The sequence below is a fragment of the Anoplopoma fimbria genome, chromosome 21, assembly GCF_027596085.1.
Source record: "Anoplopoma fimbria isolate UVic2021 breed Golden Eagle Sablefish chromosome 21, Afim_UVic_2022, whole genome shotgun sequence".
Lineage (NCBI taxonomy): Eukaryota > Metazoa > Chordata > Actinopteri > Perciformes > Anoplopomatidae > Anoplopoma > Anoplopoma fimbria.
This window is the reverse complement of record NC_072469.1, coordinates 10,421,280-10,438,910: the sequence shown is the minus strand read 5'-3', so window position 1 is coordinate 10,438,910 and position 17,631 is coordinate 10,421,280. Positions and strand designations below refer to the sequence as shown.

The 17,631-nt window shown below is 40.1% G+C and overlaps 1 protein-coding gene across 1 annotated transcript; it reads left to right on the top strand.

Annotated features, from left to right (window-relative positions):
* The first annotated feature begins 391 nt into the window (after nt 1–391).
* dtx3la (deltex E3 ubiquitin ligase 3L a) lies at nt 392–6,981 on the top strand. Its single transcript, XM_054622818.1, is given in 4 exon segments — nt 392–503; nt 612–733; nt 6,129–6,340; nt 6,906–6,981. Coding segments are annotated over 4 exon segments (516 nt in total). The 3' UTR covers nt 6,976–6,981.
* Nucleotides 6,982–17,631: the final 10,650 nt, after the last annotated feature.

Here is a 17,631-nt window from a genome sequence, read left to right as displayed (position 1 = left end):
GGAAAATGGCCAAATCAAAAGAGCAGAGGCACTGATATCCTGCCTCTCTTTAGTCCCTACTATTGGACAAGCTCCCAAAAAAACTAATAACTTTTTTCCATTAGACCCCTCCTACCTGGTTAACACCAATGTCTTTCAAACAGCTTGAAACCATTTGTTGTCTTCAATCATTAACTGAAAGAATCCTGATGACATCATTATGACAACTCACGTTTTTTTTTTTTTTTTTTTATCAAAGCCACCTAAGACATTATTGTATTCACAGGCAAAGCACTTTCCATGACAAGTAGATTGACCTTTAATGTTAGTTTAGAGTGCCCAAATTAGATGTTGTGCTCATTGACAATGATTCATAATTGATTTGTTTCTTTTTTTCCATTTGCTTGTCAGTATGGGGTCTGGACAGAGCAGTGACAAATTGCACTTCAACCGCTACTTGAATGGACAGGGTCCTCCACCACTGGTACAACAAGGTCCTTTACACACCTGCAAACCTATTCTATGTGTCTGTCAAGCTTTCCATGATTATCTTCTACTCACTTCTAGATAATTTAACTAGATCCGGCCTGCTTTCTGTGCAGCTAATGAAGGGGTGAATGGGATGTACGGAGGACTGAATGGCTGCCAGCCAGAGGGCCAGATGACCTGGGTGATCCTCCACAGAGACCTGCCAGGATTCCCTGATGACAATACCCTGCAGATCAACTACATATTCCCAGGTGGAATACAGACAGTAAGCTTGTAAATCTATTTTAGTCTGAGTTGTAGTGGATCCACTCTCAACTATTCAATTCAATTCAATTCAAACAATTCAACATATTTTATATAGCCCAAAATCACAAATTTGCCTCAGAGGGCTTTACAATCTGTACACATACCTGTATCCTGGAAACCTCACATCGGCACAGGAAAATCTCTCCTAAAAAAACCTTTAACAGGGAGAAAAAAAAAAGGAAGAAACCTATGTGTCTGCCCTCAGGACTGAAACTGGAAGCTGGTTCCACAGAACTATCTACCATCTATCTAATTATTGGCTGGCTAACAGTTTGTGTGCATATGCAGATCCCCTGGAATTCTGTGGAAATCCAGCTCAGAGAACACTAGGATCATTTTTCAAGAATTTCCTTTGGGATGATAAAGTTCTATCTTATCTTATTGTATCTAATTCATAGTATACATGTTAGCATGGGAAAAGGGTCCATGTGCATAACAACCTTTTGGGATTAAAGAAAAAAATGACAGAAAAAATATAGTTGGTGTTCAAAGTTCTTCAGTCTATAAAAACTAATAATGATAATGTGCAGCTTAAACCTCTCTCTTCTTGTGTAAGGGGCCCTCTTTTTCTGTGTGTGTGTATGTGTTAAATCTTCAGAAACTGTGTATGATGGTTAATTAACATACATCGTAACAAGTGCTCAAAGCATATCATTTTACTTCTTTATAATCAACAAAAGTTCAGTAACCAACTTGATTTATGATACGTCATAAACGTAATTGCATCACATTTCTTAGACTTAACAACAACATAATGCACTAGCTGTAACGAGAACAGAACAGAACAAGATCATAAAGAAACAGCTACGTAGAGTAGAATTTGATTTCAATGGAAGGCAGTGAAAGAGCTCAGAATAGAGCGCAGGTTTCTATGGGCAGCATTCTTTCCACAAAAGAAGTTAATCTGGTTAGACTGGTTGGCAGAGCTACGGGAGGATGGAAACTGCTAAAGACTGAAGCAGCACAGAGTTCATGCTGCTGGAGAAAACTTGTTTGGGATATCTGAGGTCACATCCACACTAACTAATAAAAGACAGTGCTTGATACTTAAAATGTTCCTCTATAATCTACCTCTTCATACTCAAACGTTTAAAACAGGTTTTACTTTACAAAGTTAGTTACAAGGCTGCAGGTCTTGCTCTATCTCTCTTTCACATATTTCAAATTTACTTTAAAAGTAACACTTACAAATCAAAGTTTACATGATTATTGGTCAATACATTTGGTCAACAGATGTCTCTCACTCTTTTCCTCGGTTTCATTGTTTTCTTGTTTTTTTCATTGTGTTCTCACACTCGTAGCTCTGCCGGGTTGCTGAAGTCCCTGTCATACTGGAGAGAATTTATGCTTTTGTTTGTTTACAATTTCTTTGTGGACTTCAATTTGACATTAGTTGGCTTCAATAGTCCGCTCCGTAGGGCTGATGATGCCGCTGGACACGTCACTCTCTAATCTCTCCAATAACAGCTTGCTTCCTACATATCTAGGCTCTGGTAGAATACAAAAATGCTTAATTTAACCACACAAAAGCTGCTAGTAAAGAAAACAAGGTCAACAAAACCTTTAATCCGTTATATATGTTGAATTAACCACTGGTAGTCGATCAATAATTAAGGCTGATGTTTGTTTTCTTCTGGCGGCTTGATGGATCAGGGACTACTTAGACCAGGGGTCTCAAACTCAATTTGGCTTGGGGCCACTGCTGGTATTGTCGTCTCATAGGAGGGCCACTTCAACGTTCAAGCACTACAAGAAAGCGCAATATTTTTGAAAATGTACTTTTTTATTTCCATGTTTTTAATAACTTATTGAAACATTGCACTGAACCAACACATACAATCCCTGAATACATTTGTGCTTTATTCTATTTCTTGCCAGAGACCTGGCAGCGCTTCTGCTCACACAGCTGAGCAACATTTGCCCTGATCAAGGTTACAGTAGAAACTCTGAGTACAGCTTCAACATGGGCATCACTAAGTACTTGCATTTATTAAAGTTCATAGTCAAGAAAAGTTTTTCACACAGATACGTGCTTCCAAAAAGGCACATTACCCGACTGAACATTTTTGACAGCTCAGGGAAGGATGGAAGTAATTCTCTCATGAATTGTCCAGTCATGTCTGCTTTTCCCTGTGCCTCTCTGAATTTAGCTTTTAGATCTAAAAAACCCCTTTAACTGTTGCACTGCAAGTCAATAAGTTCCATTTGCAACATACTTGGGACACTCTCCACATCAGCTGAGAAGGGGTCAGCAAACAGCTGGAAAGTGTCACAGCGTGCCTTGAAGTCAGCAAAACGCTGATCAAACTCCTGCAGAAGGTTTTCACTAGCACAGGCATATTCACCACCACTGAAGGCTGTGCCCTCCTCCACAAGAGACCTGCATGTTGTGAAATGGCTGAGATATTTTACAGAAAGCTGAGTTTTCCACAATTTCAGTTTAGCGGAGAAGGCTTTCACATTTTCATAAGCTGCAGTGATAAGCTGACCAGGGCCCTGGAGCTTCAGGTTAAGGATGTTCAGCTCCTGTGTTAAGTCCACTAGGAATGCAAGGTCCATAACCCACCCTGGATCATCAGGTTCAGGAACATCCATTCTGTCATCTTCCATGAATTTCTTCACTTCTGCTCTTAAGTCAAAAAATCTCTTCAGGACACTACTAAATGATGTACTTTTACTAAAGTAAAGTACATCACCATATGTTGTAAAAAGGCCCTGAACTGGCGGTGCTGTAAACTCCTGGACCTGATGTAACTGATACATCTCAGGACAACAGACATGACATGCTGCACAGTGCCTGTTGGTGTACGATGCAGTGCAGAACGACTGCTGGATCTGCATTTTCCTCTAACTTTCTTTGAACCAGCGCTACCAGTCGGTCATAGACGGGGCTCCATCCGTGGTAATGCCCACCAGTCTGTTCGCACAGCTCCTGAAATATATCCTTGGCTGTGGTGCGGCCGTGCATTGGACACAAACTCAGCAGCTCTTCTGCTTTATCGGGGACTGTTGTTGCCGACGGACAGGTGTCGGTATGTGACTGCAGACCACATTAGGCTACATTATTTTCTTACTTTTCTTTTATCTCGCCGCGTACGCATCACTTTGATTTATTTTGTCAGAGAGAGACATATATACGTATAATGTCCCACTGGGCAGCAACTTAAAAACTTTTTTTTGGAGGTGTTGTGAACGCAGCGCGCTGGGACGAATGTCCGCGTTTAATAGAAACGAGGCAGCCAGCCAGGCACGGAAGAGAACTCTCCATGGCAATGCTGCTGTAACTCTCCATGGCAACGCTGCTGTAACTCTCCATGGCAACGCTGCTGTCACTCTCCATGGCAACGCTGCTGTCACTGTCACTCATTGAGAATGTTTCTCTGCTTGCATCAAGCCCGGTCGATGTCCCGCCCCCGAGAGCCATATACCCCACCGTGATTGGTAGGTTCGTTCAGCTCCGCACACAACACTGTAAAGTGCCATTCATATAAAACTCGCGGGCCGCACTAACATTAAATTTTCATATTAAGGTGGGGGCCACAAAATATCGTCTAGCGGGCCGCAATTGGCCCGCGGGCCGCGAGTTTGAGACCCCTGACGTCTACTTCATTGTTTTCAAAGGTCTACATTTTTGCCCATCCACACTACAATGCAACGCCGGAATTGTCAAACACCTCCGTTTTTTTACTCCACAGTAGTGTGGACATTAGGCGTAGACATGGCAAAAAATATGTGTTTTAAAATGGAAACGTAGTAGTGTGGAAGTGTTGAAACCATTACTAATATTTTAAATATATTATATGCATTTATGCATGTATTTATTTCATTTAAAAAACCCAACTATGTGCATTATTGCTACTACTGTTCCTGTAATTGCTTCAGACTCCTCTACTAGCTACCCCTGCCACTAGACTATTCCTCTACTGTTGACAGTAACTGGAAGAATGTTTTCTCTAACATTCTCCTTATCACTGACTATGTTTAATTCTAGAGATTTGGGAACGTAGAACAGTTTTGCACATCACCTTAGCTGTCAGTTTGACTAGTAAATAACAGGTAGTGCAGTCAGGAGCAGCATCTGCTGTGAAAAAAATTCTGTGGTGGTGAGGAAGCTCTGACGTGACCGTTTAATTACATGAAAGAGTTGGCTGCTGAAATCCATTCAGATACAAGTTATGTATGTTACAGGGAATTGACAAAAGACTAAAGTAGAAGCATTTGTCACAATGCATCACATTATTACATTACATTACATTACATTACAGTCATTTAGCAGACGCTTTTATCCAAAGCGACTTACAGGAAGTGTATTCAACATAGGTATTCAAGAGAACTACTAGTCACCAGAAGTCATAAGTGCATCTCCTTTCTTAAACAAGCATCTTAAAGCATAAACCAGAGCAAAAGTATAGTGCAGGGGCAAATTACTACGAAAACAATAATTGCAACAGACTAATACGAATATAATAAGTGCTACAAACTACTACGAATAGGATAAGTGCAGTAAACAAATACGAATTCAATAAGTGCAGCGAACTGATACGAATACAGTAAGTGCAACAGCTAATACGAATGCAATAAGTGCTACGAGGAAGGCTCAGGGTAGTACTTCTTGAAGAGGTGAGTTTTCAGCCTGCGCCGAAAGATGCGCAGCGACTCTGCTGTCCTGACGTCAGTGGGGAGTTCATTCCACCACTGAGGGGCCAGGACAGAAAAAAGATGTGACCGGGTGGATCGGCCGCAGGGACCTCTGAGCGACGGGGCAACCAATCGCCCCGAGGCAGCAGAGCGAAGTGGTCGGGCGGGGGTGTAGGGCTTGACCAAGGCCATTATCTAAAAAAAAGTCTATCCAAAATGTCATCACTTCATCATTTGATCCTATTAATTATTTGTGTCATTGCCCATTGCCTCTGGCCACAGCTGGCGCTGGCGCGAAGGCATAAAAATGATATGCCTTTGAAAAAGATTATCAGAAGGAAAATTTGGGTTAACAACCTCAAAACCATCCTCATTATATTCATATACAGGTACTTAAATATGCTTTTTTTATTGCAGCCAGGAACTACATTTGTATCAAATTATTGAGATGATACTGATCATCATACCGGCAAAATATTTCCTGCCAATGTGTTTTTTTTGTTTTTTTTTATACTCCATGCAATATCTGCTCCTGAAAACTTGAGCATGATTAAGGACTAAAACTGGCCATGCTTTTTCCACACTCACGGCACCTAAACAAGCCTGGTGCTTTTGAGAAGTACAGTGTGGTTAGGCTTAAGCAGCAAAAACCTGTGTTGATCAAAGATTGTGTGAAACAAAGCGTAAGACTGTTAACTGTGCATCTCTTCCTGCAGGAGAAACACCCTCACCCTGGGCAGCCTTATGCAGGGCTGCGTCTCTGTGCTTACCTGCCTGACAACCGTGACGGAAGGAGGGTTCTAAAGCTTCTGGATAAGGCTTTCAACCAGCAGCTACTGTTTATTGTTACCACCAATAAAGATGGAGAGGACATGGTCACTACAGCTTCCATCCCCCTAAAAACACAACCAGACGCAGGGAGCGGAATGTGAGTAAATACTACTACCATAGAACACACGACACTTTCATACACTTTGTCAAGAGTGTGCGGATGAAGCATTACTCTGGCTCTCTACACTTCACAAAAGACGTCAGTGGGGAGTTCATTCCAAAAATTTCTACATTTCTGTTTTTTTCTGTCAAGATGGGTTGCTGAGTGTACATTAATGCGAAAAAAAATGAACTTTTTCGATTTTAGCAAATGGCTGCAATGAAACAAAGAGTGAAAAATTTAAAGGGGTCTGAATACTTTCCGTACCCACTGTAAGTCGGTTCTGTTTACAAGGAAGTTAGGCCGCTACAACGGTCACACTGGCAACGGTGCATAGAAATGGTTGTTGCTCTGACCATCCTGATACATTGATTTGAATCGGATCTAATTAATTTGACCTGTATTGCTGATCATTTCCCCAACAAGGTTTGGCAAAAATGTATGTTACAGAGGTATGAATATCTTTTTCTGCTTCCAATGGGCGGAATCACAGAAACAGGCCATGAACCATTATATCTAATGTAATAAAATCATTGTCTGTTTCTCTTTTGTGTTCTTTCAGTGATGGCTACCCAGATTCTGACTACCTGAAGACTGTTAGAATGCTACTGAGGGATAAAGGCATTGAATAACACGCCACACACATTGCTGGATGGACAGCTAAAGGCAGAGACTTTAAACAACAGTTTATCTCTGAATGGGCAGAGAATTTGTGCTGTAAATTATAAATTAGAAAATGCCTTTTGTCTTATATATATATATATATATATATATATAAAAAAAATCAATGTTTGTTGCTGTCAATGTGTAATCTTGATCGTAATCTGTGTATAATTGCATTAATATAATTTACATATTTATGATACCATGTATTCCAACTTTTGGTGTTGTCTTATGTCATGTATGAATCAATCATTGTATCATTACAAAAATTACTTTTTAACTCCGAATATGGAGTCACATTATTGTATTTAAAGAGCAGTATAAATGGACAATACAGACGCATTAGTTTATGCAATCCATTTGTTGTATAAGAGTTAATTTAATATGACAAATGCCAGGTTTCAGGTCATGGATAGGGTAAAAGTCTCATGTTCTATTAAATGATTAGTTAAATAAAACTAAAGTTGTCTTGTCCCTTTAAGTCATAGCTATGTTGTATTTTTTTCAGATTTAGGTGTAATCGATCAAAATCAGAAAATGATAACTTAAAGGTATGATATGAAATCACATGGTTTCTGTTTGTACGAACAGCATTTAAAATGTGTCCATGTCTCCGGCTCAACAAGCAAGAGAGAGAGTTAGGGAGGGAGAGAGCTAGAGTTCAGCAGTGGTTGAGCGAGGAAGAGAGGGAAATAAGAGAGGCTATTGCGTTAGTGAGGCATTAGTGTCTCAGAGCGGTTATATCCTAAAGCAAAAATAAACACATCCAACTGCTTTCACAAACCTCTGGGAAGGTGCTGGATTTGAATGAATGCAACCCAAAGCACGGCCAAGTAACATGAAAACGTGCCAGTGTTTGACCTGGAAAAAAGAAAAGATAAGATAGAACTTTATTTATCCCAAAGGAAATTCTTGTGCCAGAGTTTGATCAAAGACAAGAACTGAAGATTAACAAAAAACAATAGAATAAAAATGTAAAAATATATCAACAATAGAGTAATCGTTTTAAGTGTAAAATAAGTAATACTGACACCATTGCAAAATAGAATAACAATAAGAGTAAAATAAATATAGTAAAAACAACAAAAATAGAAAAAGTAAATTACAATAACAAAAGATGATAAAAACCTTGTAAAAAATAATACTAACACCAGTGCCTAATAGAAACTACAGTAAAAAAGTAATATTGTGCATGATATTGTGCATGATATTGTCAATGATAAAAAGTTATATTGCAAATAATATATTGAAAGTAATATTGGACATGATGTTGAAATGTAGTATTGCACGATGAAGAAAGAAGTAATAGCAATATTGCATAATTTGATAAAATAAACTTTTTTAACGAGAACAGGCTGCACACCCTCCGTAAAAGGCTGAGGTAACAAACCCAAGGGAGCCCAAATATTCATTGCTGACGTCCAGAAGAGTCCTGAACACATCAAAATAAAAAGGATAGAAGATTCAGGCATAGGGCAAAGTCTCTGTAGATACAGACACCGCCAAACACTTCTAGTGGGTTTAAAGTGATGATTGATTGGATTATTCTTGCATCAGTCATACATAATTTTTCTATGAAATTGTTGCATATTATACCTTTAGGTCTTTAAGTGGGCAGCTACATGCAAATTTCATCTGCCTTGTCGAGTGCTGAGCCGTGAGAACTGAAAAATGTCACCTGTACAAACTGCAATTTTAGATTCTTAGTCAAACTCTAGTGAAGAGAATGGTATTAGTCTTATCTGGGATTAGTAAAAGCTGAAGTTCACTCAGCGCTTTTTGAATCGCCAAAAAATCGGCTGCACTCAAGTCGGATAAAAAACTGAATAATGAGATAACCAGAATCTACACTGCAGAATCTTCACAAAAGATGACATTTGTCACTATGAGCAGGGTTGTGTGTATACTGGTAAATGTATGGACTGGTAAATGTATGGTAAATGGACTTGCATTTATATAAAACCTTTCTAGTCTTCAGACCCATTCAAAGCGCTTTATACTACATGCCATCAGTCCCCTAATCACACACATTCATACACTGATGGCAGGGGCTTCCATCCAAGGTTCCACCTTCCCATCTAGACTTACAACGACTTCCATTCGTACGCCGAATGGCACAGCAATCGGGTTAAGTGTACCTTTGACAGAGACTAGGGGAGCCGGGGATCGAAACGTCGTTCTTTGCGATTGGTCAGCAGAGTGCAGATCTCCACCAATTGTGTCTGCAACAACCAATGCTTATTGTGTGATTGAATGAATACCACCAATGCTTTAAATCAACATTAAACAGACTTTATCAAACTCAAAAAACAGCTGTAAAGAAATATTATACAAGCAATGGGCTTAAATTGTTCCTAAAAGACACTTCATACAATTGCCAAAAAACACAAATGTAAACCAACCAAACTTCCTGACTGCTTAGCAGCGGTTGAGTGTCGGTTAGGTATATCGTTATCTGAACTGGTAGTTCTGTTAACTGTTAGCTGTTAGCCAAACACACTGTCCAAAACAATGACAGTATGCAAACTGTTTCCAGCCTCACAGTGTAGTGTCTGGGAGTCGGAGATGCACTCAGCTATGTTATCACTAGAAACCCTTACCGCAGGCTGGTTAAGAGTGGTGAGTGAGGAGTCAGCAGGCAGGTGAGAAAGTGAGAAACACCTCAATCACAAGAAGTCCTTGAGCATGCAGCCATAACTGGGCACCCAAAATAGTATGCAGTTTGCTGCAGCAGATTACAACATTAGCTTTGGACAGACAGAGGTGCAAACTTACTCAGTCACAGAGTACTCACACAGACAAAGACATGGACTCACACAATCACACACATGACAAATCACAAAACCTCTCCCAAGGCCTATGCCTGGTGGAGATAATAATGCAACATATTTTGTTTTTTGTCATATTTTGAGAGTCAAATCTGAATCTGCAACAAAACTAACATTTATCAGTCAAGTGAATTTTGTACTACAATGTTTTACTCTGAAGTAGAAGTATACAGTGAGTAGTATACAGTTGACAGGGGTTACCATCTTCCCCCATATACACATTCCCGTTATCATATGACTAAAGTTCCATTCTTAGGTCATGTTACTACAACTCAATGATCTCATGACAGCTGAGTAAACATTGATGAGGCTACTAAATGAGGCTGCACGTTTAGGGAAATTTCTTGTGTTAAAAAAATGACAGACATGCTTTTGTGATATTGGTTATTGTTGAATTGCCTGTACTATATAAATAAGAGGGGTTCCACTGCACAACTGTTCCAGCGGGAGGGGGTGGGGAGAAATCTACTATTTATTGGTCTTATTTTTCTCTTCTACCTTTATTCGTCCATATTGCCAAGTGTGAACTTTCCCAGTTTAATGCAGGCCTGATGTTCTCTTCAAACTGAATTACAGCCAGGTCCTTGCACTCACAATAAAGTATAATCTCATTTGGGAGGCCTCTGTCATCCAGGAGCCTCTTAAACCACTTTCTCCTGGACGCTCTCTCTGATACACACACACACACACACACACACACACACACACACACACACACACACACACACACACACACACACACACACACACACACACACACACACACACACACACACACACACTCATCTGTTCACCACTGGCAGGTCACACAGTCTGCCAAATCTGTCAAAACACTCAACACACACACACACACACACACACACACACACACACACACACACACACACACATCAAGGATACACAAGGATTTTGTATTGTTTGTAGCTCCAGGGGCAGCTATATGCCCAATCTCAGTCTATTGAACTGAGGGAAGTGGAGGCTCACATTTTTTATTTGAAATAAACATTTTTCTGGTGTGCAAAAAGTATAATCCATTCCTTTGCAAATTTCCTTTTGCAGTCAGCTTTGAAAATAAACAAGTGGGATCAAAGATCTAAATGGGCAAGTTGTTAAGTTCAACCAAAGAAACATTACAAAGATAGTTTATGTATTTGTGTTCTCTTTCTTCCTCTTTCATCCCTCTCCTTTTGTTAGTGTTGATAAATGCTCCTCAGCAGTGTTTCATTAAGCTCTTTAATTTTGACTTCAATAAGAGTAACTGTTAATTACAAAACTTGAGGATGGTGGCTGTCTGAGATGGATGTAATCTAGACATCAATCTTTTGCCCCCAAAGAAAGCCACCATACAATGTATCCACCAATCTATAATAGATAGATAGAACTAAGCCAGCATAAAATTCATCTATCAATCTATAGTAGCCAACATAAAATGTATCAGTCAATCTGTATTAAAATGAACAAAGCAAACATACAATGTATCTATCAATCTATAATAGAAACACAAAACAAAGCCAACAAACAATGTATCCATCAGTTTATATTAAAATGATAGAAGCTAAGGCATTGAGAAGGTAATCTCAATGCCTCCTGTACCATCGGCTGTTCGTAAAAGCAGCAAAATGTGAGTTCGACACCTCTTCAGTTTGCTTCCTTGGATTCATTATTCTCTCAACCACATTAATGTGGACCCTTCTAAGGTCCGTGTTGAAGCCAAGTGGCCCACACCTACAAGTCGATGTTGGTTCAACGGTTCCTAGTCGTTTGCAAAATTTTATAGAAGGTTCATAAGGAACTCCAGTGCCATTTCTGCTCCCCTGCATGCTCTCACCTCCCCCAATGTCAGGTTCCATTGGTCCCCAAAGGCTTATCAGGCTTTCTGCCCACCTGGTTTGAACTGACAAAAACCTGGAGAACATCAAGTTGGCCACATGGCTTACCGCCCTTTTCTTCAACCGTTTTCATTTTACCTTGTCCTACCACCCTGGCTCCAAAAACCTTAAGCCCGATGCTATGTCTCAACTGTTTGACCCTAAGTCTGCTCCCAGCTCTCCTTACACAATCTTTCCGTCCTCCTGTGGGCTAGGAGCCCTTACATGGGATGTTGAGGAGAAGGTCAGGCGAGCCTTAGGAGACACTCAGGTGCCAGAAGCCTACCCGATCAATTGTCTGTTTGTCCCTGTCCTTCTCTGCTCCCAGATTTTCCATGTACTCTTCTCATCTCTTGTCATCCTGGCATCCGGCGGCTCAATCAGAAGCTGGATACCTGCCTACACTGCTTCATCTCCCAGAACCCTGCATCATGGAGCAAGCACCTCATATGATTGTTGTACGCGTACAACACCCTGCTGCCCTGTTCTGCTTCTGGTCTGTCCCCTTTTCCAGGGTGCCTACGGCTACTACACCGACCACGTTTATGCTGGATCACAGCCTTATTTGTTCGGCTTTTCTGACTTCCTACCAGTGTACAGAACCTGTTCCGACGAAGTAAAGATTGTTTTACCTACACCTTATCCTGTGTCCTGGTCGTGCAATTGAGTCCTACTTATCCCTGGGGCTAACCAGTCGTAACATCTTTAATAAATATATAGAACAACGATAACAAAATTCAATTCCATTTTTTTGTATAGCCCAAAATGACAAATAGCAAACTGCCTCAGAGAATTCAATTTACAATCTGCACACCACCAGATAAGGAAAAAAACCCTCAAAAAACCTTTGACGGGGATAAAAAAGAAGAAACCTCAGGGATAGCAACAGAGGAGGGATCCCTCTCCCAGGACGGCCAGAAGTGCAATAGGTGTCATATGTAAAAATGAACAACATAATAAAATTACAATGTAGGGAATCCATATGACAAAACTCATACATATGAGAATAGTAACAGCTATAGTAGTACTAAAATGAGAAGAAATTGAAAAATGAGGACTACTAATATAATAAAATTAAAATGATAAAACAGCAGCTGTATGTAGCATTATTGCTCGTAGCAGATTTAACAAATAATAATTAACTAATATCAAAATATATAATGACTATTAAAAACTCTAAGATTTATAAATCCATATATTTGTATCAAAGAATGATGGCCTTTTTTCATTTACTAACATTAGAAAATCAATATACTGTAACTCCTTATTAATAGGTCTCTTAGATCTTTACAGTTGATCCAGAATAACGTGTTCTAACAAAAACTAAGAAAAGAAAATTAGCTTAATGTTAAACTAGAATTTAAAAAAAGCTCTAAAACCGTCTTATAAAAACTTATAGTTCCATATTACCCAACTAGAGAGCTACGCTCAATCAATGCAGGGTACTTGTGGAATAGAGTATATAAAAGTAATGGGAGCCAGAGCCTTCAGTTATCAGGCTCCTCTTCTGTGGAACCAGGTTCCAGTTTCAGTCCGGGGGCAAACTTTCAAGAGCATAAGACCTTCCTTTTTGATATTAATATAATCAAAATATGCTAATATGCCTAGACAGCCGGGGACTACCTAGGATACGCTGAGCTCCTCTCTCCTCTTCTCTCCCTCCTTCTTTATGTATTAATCTCCTATTTTATGCACATTACTGATTTTGCTTCTTCCCCGGAGTTCTTGTGCTTTTCGCCTCGCAGGTTCCCAGGAATCGGGGTTATATTTGGACTGTTGCCAACTACCAATCATTATTAGTCACATTACTATTATTATTGCCTGTACTATTACGCTTATTGACTTACTTCACCCTGGAGTCTTTGTGCTTTCTCGCTTCGCATTAAAACCTGGAAGACTGCTACCACCATTATTATTATTACTAGTCACATTTATATTATGTACCATTATATTTGTCCCACCCTGAAGCCCTTTTGCTTTCTCGTTCTGCAGGTTTCCATGAATCGATGGTACCTGGCTTATGCCATAATTGCTGCTGTTATTATAAGTAGTCTTATTAAAACACCATTAGTTTAACTAAGAGAATTTAGCATAAGAGGGGTTTTTAAATTGAGGGAAGGACAGAGGAATGTGCACAGATTGTAAAGCCCTCTGAGGCAAATTTGTAATTTGTGACCAAAATAAACAATTTTTGCCATAAAAACCATTAGTTTAACTAAGGGCATAAAAAATTAAGGACGCCACCCAATTTTGAAAAGAATAGGGAAAAAATGTCATATTAATCAACTACACCTTAATCTCAGAGTTGCTATGGAGTTCTTGTCATGGTGTACAGGGACCTAATATATCATATACACAAAAATCAAATGATCAAGTTCTTTATAAATAAAATATTTACTGGACTAACTACACAACTAAACTACTAAACAGAAAATAAATGAATAAATGAAAGAATAAACAAAATGAATGGCTTGAATAAAGAATATTGTGAATATTACTATGAATAACAATGAACCACAAAATAAATAAAACAGATTTCATGTGACCAGGTGGAATCAGTGACTCATATCAATGATTGATGTCTGACAATTAAGTCCATTGATTTACATTTTTACACTAAATTAAGTTCATAAGATTTATGCACCGTTCAGCAGTTGAGAGTTTGAGAAGCGCCAGGGAAGATTGTGAAGTAATTTTATATTATTTCAGATTTAAATTTAATTTAGATCTTCAGGTCTCATGATTATTGATCTGTTTTTATATCTAATTTTGTATTATCTTACTAAAATGTATTGGGCCAAGAAACATCAAACTCATTTACATCTGGAAATTGTATTGTTTTTACCTGACGGTTCTGATGTGCAGATGCAAGGTTAAGCTTTATGAACTTGCAACTGTTCCTCTCTGGGCATCTCTACATCTTGGATCTTGTTGGTGATAGCAGTTTGTTGGAATTGCATTCTTCCATCCGTCACTATGTGGCAGTTGGTTCGGCTTTCTCTGATATCTTCAGAACCTGGTAGTCTTCTTGGTTCTTTGTTGCAGCAGGGCTCATTATAGCACGTTGTCAGTTTAAAAATGTCTTTCATCTTAGAGTCTTTTCTTTCTTTCAAGTCTATTTCTCTCAATATTTGTTTGAATAAATGTTGGTGCATCGCAGGTTGGACTGCAGGGCACATTTGACGGCACAGGATGTGGGTCCCTGCAGTTGCTTCAGCGGTCTTGATAGTTTCAGCTCTGCCGTCGGACTTTCCAGTCCGTCGGAGGTGAAGAGGGTGAAGTTGAGGGTTCGCGGACCGGTGGCTCTCCGCTGTCTCCAGGATTCTCACTCAGTCAGCAGGCAAAAGTCTCTGAATTCTTTGTGTCTTGCTTCAAGATGGGCGTTGGATCCGGTTCGGTGTTTGGAGAGCTTAAAAGAACAATTCTAAGGTGCTCAAAGGAGTTTGAGGAGGAAAAGTATTGACAAAACTGCTGTTTCTAAAAATAAAATAACGGTCACGTGTAAGGAGCTCCGTTAGACTAAAAAGACACACACATAACATAAACGAACAACGAAAGGACAAGAGGACGAACAAAGGAAATCTTTCAGTTTTATCCATTCAGGATAGCCGTCAAGTACCAGGGTGTGGCTTGATTTTATGGCTTTGTTTCTGCCAAGACTTCGGATTCCTTTGTCTCCTAGTTTCGGTGTGTTCTGGTTTGGTAGTTTAACTAATCTAACATTTTAAACAAATAACCCACATACTTTTCTTCACTATGAGCTTAACAGACCTTACACACTTGTATGGATACAGAGATGGAATTTCAGTTACATAAATTTGGTATACAGAATTAAACAGAGGGTATGCGTGTCAGATATGTGTTATTCCCAATTGACCACTGGAGGGCAGTATGGTCACATGATGAATCCGATCTGAAATATCTGACAATGATTTTAACTCTGTTTTCCACTCCACAATTATGGGAGAAAAACGTGTTATCCTGAAATCAAATTGGAAATACTTTGTTTGGGGTTATTGAAGGTTTCACAGACTTATGCAGTATTATACAGGGATACAAGGAATAATTGCAGAAATACGTAGTGTGATTCTTGTTCTCTTGAGCCAAGGAATTTATTGCTTTGACCTCTGTTAGCCTTTTGTTTTAGTTCCTGGCTGGACAAAAGGGAGGAGGGAATGTTTATGTATACGGACAAAAGACAGGCTGGAGTTAATCTCTTCTTGTTTTCCTTTCCAGACGTCGGTTCTGTAGAACCCCCACTTTGGGGCCTTCCTCTCAAGGCTGTGGCTGTTAGAATTGACACCTTTACGGCTGCAGATATATCTTTATTGTCTGAGGATGTGGGGGTCTCTGAGAAAGGGGGGGAGAGGAATACTTCGGGAGGACCCATTTGATAGTTATACCAGGCTTGTCCAGCCTCGCTACATATCCCCCACTCGGTTCGATGGTCGTTGTCCAAGGAGCCTCGGACCGATGATGCGAGGATGGTAACAGGTGGAGGAGAGCAGGTTACATAACAACTTCCTATGACCAGAGTTGGTGTAACCTCAACATAACTAATAATAAAACATTCAAAAACTTATTAGGAACAAAAAGAAAACACGTCTAGTTCTTAAGCATGCGTATGTATATAAAACCAATGTGTCACTATCCAGACTAACAGGAGTATTCTAATCTAGTTAGGTCACTCTGCTATTGCGGAATCTACAACTCGCCCGTAAGCTCTAGGATTCCTGGGTTCAGAATTGGCTCTTTTTCTCCAAGCACAGTCTCGTCGTTGGGTGTTACAAGGTCAGTGGGATCCCGTTGGAATTTCTTTTGGCTAACCTCTCGGTGCATCCTATAATCTGATTTTGTAGGGCTTTGGTTTTTCTGACATAGAGGTAGGTTATGCCAAAAGTTAAGAGATACCCTAGATTTACAGTAATTGACAACACTGTATCCGCCGTGGACCAAGCGTATGTCAGGGGCTGGATTGGGACTTTGGTCTGTGATGCATTTCTTTCGGTACATTGTCTACTGGGCCTATGTCGATGGTCTGTGTGCCTTCATATTGGACTTGGGTGATAGTAGCGGAATCTAATTCTAGGGCATGTTTGCTATAGAAGTCAGATATCCCAATGTCGGCCTCGTATTGATCAGGGTGTAAGTGGTAGAGAGCTAAGTCTTCTATGTGTAAGATAGCTCCCTCGGGGACATCAACCCATAGGGTGTAAGAGGGCAGTCCAATAAGAGTAGAAGTGTCATGTCGATCATAGGTCAGAGTGGCTTCCTTTGCTGGAGTGTTAATCAACCAGCGGTTGTCCACTATTTCAGCCTGAGTAGTGATGACTTGGTGTCGTGGAGTGGCGGTAATAGGACCACAATGTTATCACGTATAAAGGGCTTACTTGGACACAGGTAATGGATGTCTTTGGTGAAGGCACACAAGTATATTTGGGGCTAAATACAGTTCGGGATTAATGTCGTGATAGGCCACAACTGGTCGAGTGTGCACCTTCACGTGTTTCCCCCTGCCATGATCCGATATTCACCACCTCTTTCAGTTTGTAAATATTGTCTTGGGTTACCATTGGTAGATTAAGGATGAAAGCCATCTCTCTGGCCTCTGGATTGACATAGATGGGTACCGAACTGCCTAAGGTGTACGATAGATGGGCTTGAAGGGGTGTCACTAGGTCTCTCGTGGCGGTGTTTAGGATGTCTTGCACGAGGGTCAGGGGAATAAGGTATGGGGGGGAATCCTACCTGTGGCCAGGCTGTCCACTGAGGATCCTATATCCCGGAGCATGTCAGACAGAAGCATTGTCACTAGTTGGGTGTGAGCATAGTCGACCGACTGATAATAACGTGTTCACCGCGCCTATGGTTTTAAGTAGGGTTTCGCTATGGGAGTTGAGTACTAGGACTGTACCCTGTATGGTTTTAC